Below are 3666 nucleotides of genomic sequence, written 5' to 3'. Positions count from 1 at the left end.
GACAAAGAAATTATATTTAGTATCGACGGTCGTTTCAAAGACTGTATGTTTTTTTCTAAAATATACCTGAAAGTCCTGGAAAAATCATGGAAAAGTCCTGGAAATTAATGAGTGAAACTGTGTCTGTTTTCTGAAGATCTTCACACATTTGCTGAAATAAATTCTGTTTGTAAAAAAAACTTCTTCCTGTCTCCTGTTTTCGGTCTCCAGGCCTCCGTTAGGTTCCTCCTCCACCTCCCTCGAAACCGACTACAACGACAACCTCTACCCTCCTCCCTCCGCCACCTCCTCCTCCTCTTCCTCCTCCTCCTCTCCGTCCCTCCTTCCTAACGGCCTCCCTCTTCCACCTTCCTCCTCCTCTTCCTCCGGCTTCAGGACGGCCCCCTGGACGATGTCCACCATGACGGTCCCGCTCAGCCAGTCTCTGGATGCCAGCATGACCTCTGACCTCCAGAGGCGAGCCGGCAGAGCTCGCTGTCACCCGTCTCCTCACCCCAGGAAGCACTCTCTGGATTTCCACCTGCGGCCCGTGGCGATACCTCTCAGCGACGATGTGCTCTTCGCCGTGCATCCACATCCTCACTCCTTCACCACCAGCGGTTACCAGATCCCTCGCCCGGCGTCCACCGCGCAACCACGACCCCCTCGCCGCCCGTCCTCCACCCCCAGCGTGGACTCTCTAACCCAGGCGGAGCTCCACGCCTCCACCCCGACTCCTCCTCCGCGCCCGCCCAAGCCCCAGACCGCCGCGGCTCAGGGGGAGAGCTGCGCCGTGGGGCCCACCACGCTCCCCCGGTCTACGTCAGAGCCGGAGAGGAGGGACGCCAGTGTGGAGGGAAGTCTGCCGAGGAGCAACACCATCACCACGCCGGGACGCACTCAGACAGGTGAGCAGCGAGCAGACGGCCACGATTGATCTCACTTTGATCGTTTTTAACGTTGGCTCGTATTTGTTGAAACAGCTTGGGAAAAAAGTGTGGAGAACTGTATTTATAATCATAATTTGATCATTTTGAAAATGTTCGGGGAAAAAAAATTTGGAAAAAAAAGCCAAAATATTTTTTTAAAAAATGCCAAAAAAATTAAACTTGAAAAGATGTTTTCCATGTGGCTCTATACTGATGCGTGACATGTCAAAGGACCGTCACAAATCCGAAAATCCAACAATATACTAATACAGTTTCTGGCTGTGATAAATTGTCATTTTGGTAATTTTTGAGGGAAATATGTTTTAAAAGCCATTTTTTAAAGAAAAAAAGCCAAAATATTTTTCTTTAAAAATTGTCAAATATTTTAAAGAAGAAACAATTGTGAAAAAGTTTCTTAAAACTCACTCGAAAGTTAAAAATAAAAATAAATTCCGTTAAATATGTCGTTTCAGTGAAAAGCTTCGTCATCAGCCTGCAGAGCTTTTTAAACACGGTTCTTTAGAGGTCAGAGGGCACGACACGAAATAAAGCGGCTTTATTGAGCAGGACTGGCAGCGTTGATGGATTACAGCTAAACTATTTGTGCCTGTTTGTGTAATAATTTGATTGGAATTAGTTTCATTAATAAGACGAGAACTTTGTCCAGAACAAAGAGTTCAGCCGGATCTGTTTTCTGTTTTTCACGGAGGAGACGCAGCTCCTTCAGAGCACATTCACGGCAACAGTTTCTATATTTAAGTCATGCTGATGTGCACAAATGTTTGCCGTCTTCTACCGACCGTCCACTATAATAATTTACAAAAAAAAACAAAACGGGAAAAAAAAAAAAAAAGTGACCTAAAAAAAAGAAGTTAGAAATTATAATAATGTTTTTTTAAAAATTTATTTTTTGTTTAATTAATTAATTTATTTTGGGCTATTTTTCTCTATTTGAGCATTTTTGTAGATTTATTTTAGTATTTATTTTCCGTCCTGTGCGCTCTGTGTTTCAGGTTGCGACTCTTTCTACGTCCCGCGGTCTCTGTCGGACAGAGCGAGCATGTTTGAGTTCAGCGAGAGCTTCAACAGTTACTTCGTAAGTTAACAAAATGTCATGTTTTTATTTTTTATTGTTTTTTTTTAAATTTTAAAATGTTGGTTTCTCTCTCAGATTAATAAAGGCATGGTACCTCTGGGAAGTGTTTGCTCTGAAGACGACGACGTGGATGAAAACTACGTTCCCATGAGCGCCGCCACCACTGAGCCTCCGGTTGCACCGAGGTCAGTCCGTCCGCCTGTCCGCCGTTTTTTATTCTGTCTGTGTGTGTTTGAGTGTCTTTAGACCGAAACGTCTTCACGGACCAACAAAAACTCTGCTGAGGTCCAACAAACTCATCGAGGAGCCTCAAAGAACCCGAAAGCAGCACGAGGATCCCAAGAAGGATTTTAGGACGTTTCTGGGACTTTAGCAGGTTTCTAGGATATTTGGATATTTCTAGGATTTTAGGACGTTTGTAGGATTTTTGACATTTCTAGGATTTTAGCAGGTCTCAAGGATTTCAGGACATTTTGAAAAATTCCCGAGGCTTTTGGGTCTTTAGGACATTTCGAGGACTTCAGCTGGTTTTTTGTATTTTTGGATGTTTCTAGGATTTTAAGATTCTTCTAAAAATTTTAGCACATTTCTCGGATTCCAGGACATAAACTGGGTTTTAGCATGTTTATAGGATTTTAGCACATTTCTAGAACTTTAGGACATTTCGAGGATTTCAGGATATTTCTAGGATTTTGGAACATTTCAAGGATTTCAGGACATTTTGAAAAATTCAGGAGGTTTCTGGGATTTTAGGACATTAGGGTCTTAGGGCCTCTGTTGGGGGTTTGGGGGATCCTCAACTAGCACTTTTTTTAACATCAAGCTCTATTTTGGGTTTTTTTGGACCTTACAGATACTAAAATTACAAAAACAACTCTCAGAGCAAATCACTTTATTTTTGTAATGAATTGGAAAAATTTTGGGGGGTCTCCCAGAACCCTATCAGGGGCCAGATTTGGCCCTCGGGCCATAAGTTTAGTTTGAATAATTACCAGTGAAACCACCATTTGATCCCTGGAACTTATTTTGAAAACTCTTCCTCTCTTCAGGGTGCCTCCACATCCTCCCTCGGACCCGTCCGTCCAGCCCCAGGACGCCAACTACGTCCCCATGACCCCCCTCACCCCGTCTCTTCCCGTTCATCCCTCTCCTGCCGCGGCGGACCTGGCGTCCCTGGGGAGGCAGGTCCCACCGCCCGCCCACATGGGTTTTCGTAGCTCCTCCCTGACTCCGGTCGCCCCCCTCACCCCGCCGCTGCGCAGGAGCACCATGACCGCTGCTGGTGGAGCGGAGGTGGACGCCATGCCGCCTCCGATCCACCGCAACCTGAAACCACAACGCAGAGGTGAGGAGGAGCTTAAAGAGCAGGGACGCTAAACTCACTTTACTGAGGGGCCACTTCTGCAAAATGACAGGAGGCCAGGGGCCAATCGCAGCAGCCCGAAACACGTTTCTAGGATTTTAATAAATAAAAAATTTGTTTTCTGTAAATATCACCAAAAATTAAAGATTAAATTTGCCGAAATATTTTCCAAAAAATCACTAAAAAAAATGGAAAAAGCCAAAAAGATTTTTAAAGAAAAATTTGGCCAAAATATTTTAAGATGTTTTAAAGTAGGAAGTAAAGCCAGAATAAATAGTTATATATATACACACATATAT

General features: G+C 44.2%; 1 protein-coding gene across 1 annotated transcript; it reads left to right on the top strand.

Moving 5' to 3' along the window:
- Positions 1-199: 199 nt before the first annotated feature.
- LOC121966698 (GRB2-associated-binding protein 1-like) lies at positions 200-3381 on the top strand (the record flags this gene model as incomplete). Its single annotated transcript, XM_042516762.1, has 4 exons — positions 200-887; positions 1922-2004; positions 2080-2189; positions 3054-3381. Coding segments are annotated over 4 exons (1209 nt in total), but the record flags the coding sequence as incomplete, so codon positions are not given.
- Between the last annotated feature and the right edge of the window lie 285 nt (positions 3382-3666).

The sequence above is a fragment of the Plectropomus leopardus genome, unplaced genomic scaffold (genome assembly GCF_008729295.1).
Source record: "Plectropomus leopardus isolate mb unplaced genomic scaffold, YSFRI_Pleo_2.0 unplaced_scaffold25588, whole genome shotgun sequence".
Classification (NCBI taxonomy): Eukaryota; Metazoa; Chordata; class Actinopteri; order Perciformes; family Serranidae; genus Plectropomus; species Plectropomus leopardus.
The sequence above is the reverse complement of the archived record's forward strand: the minus strand, read 5'-3'. Positions and strand labels throughout refer to the sequence as shown.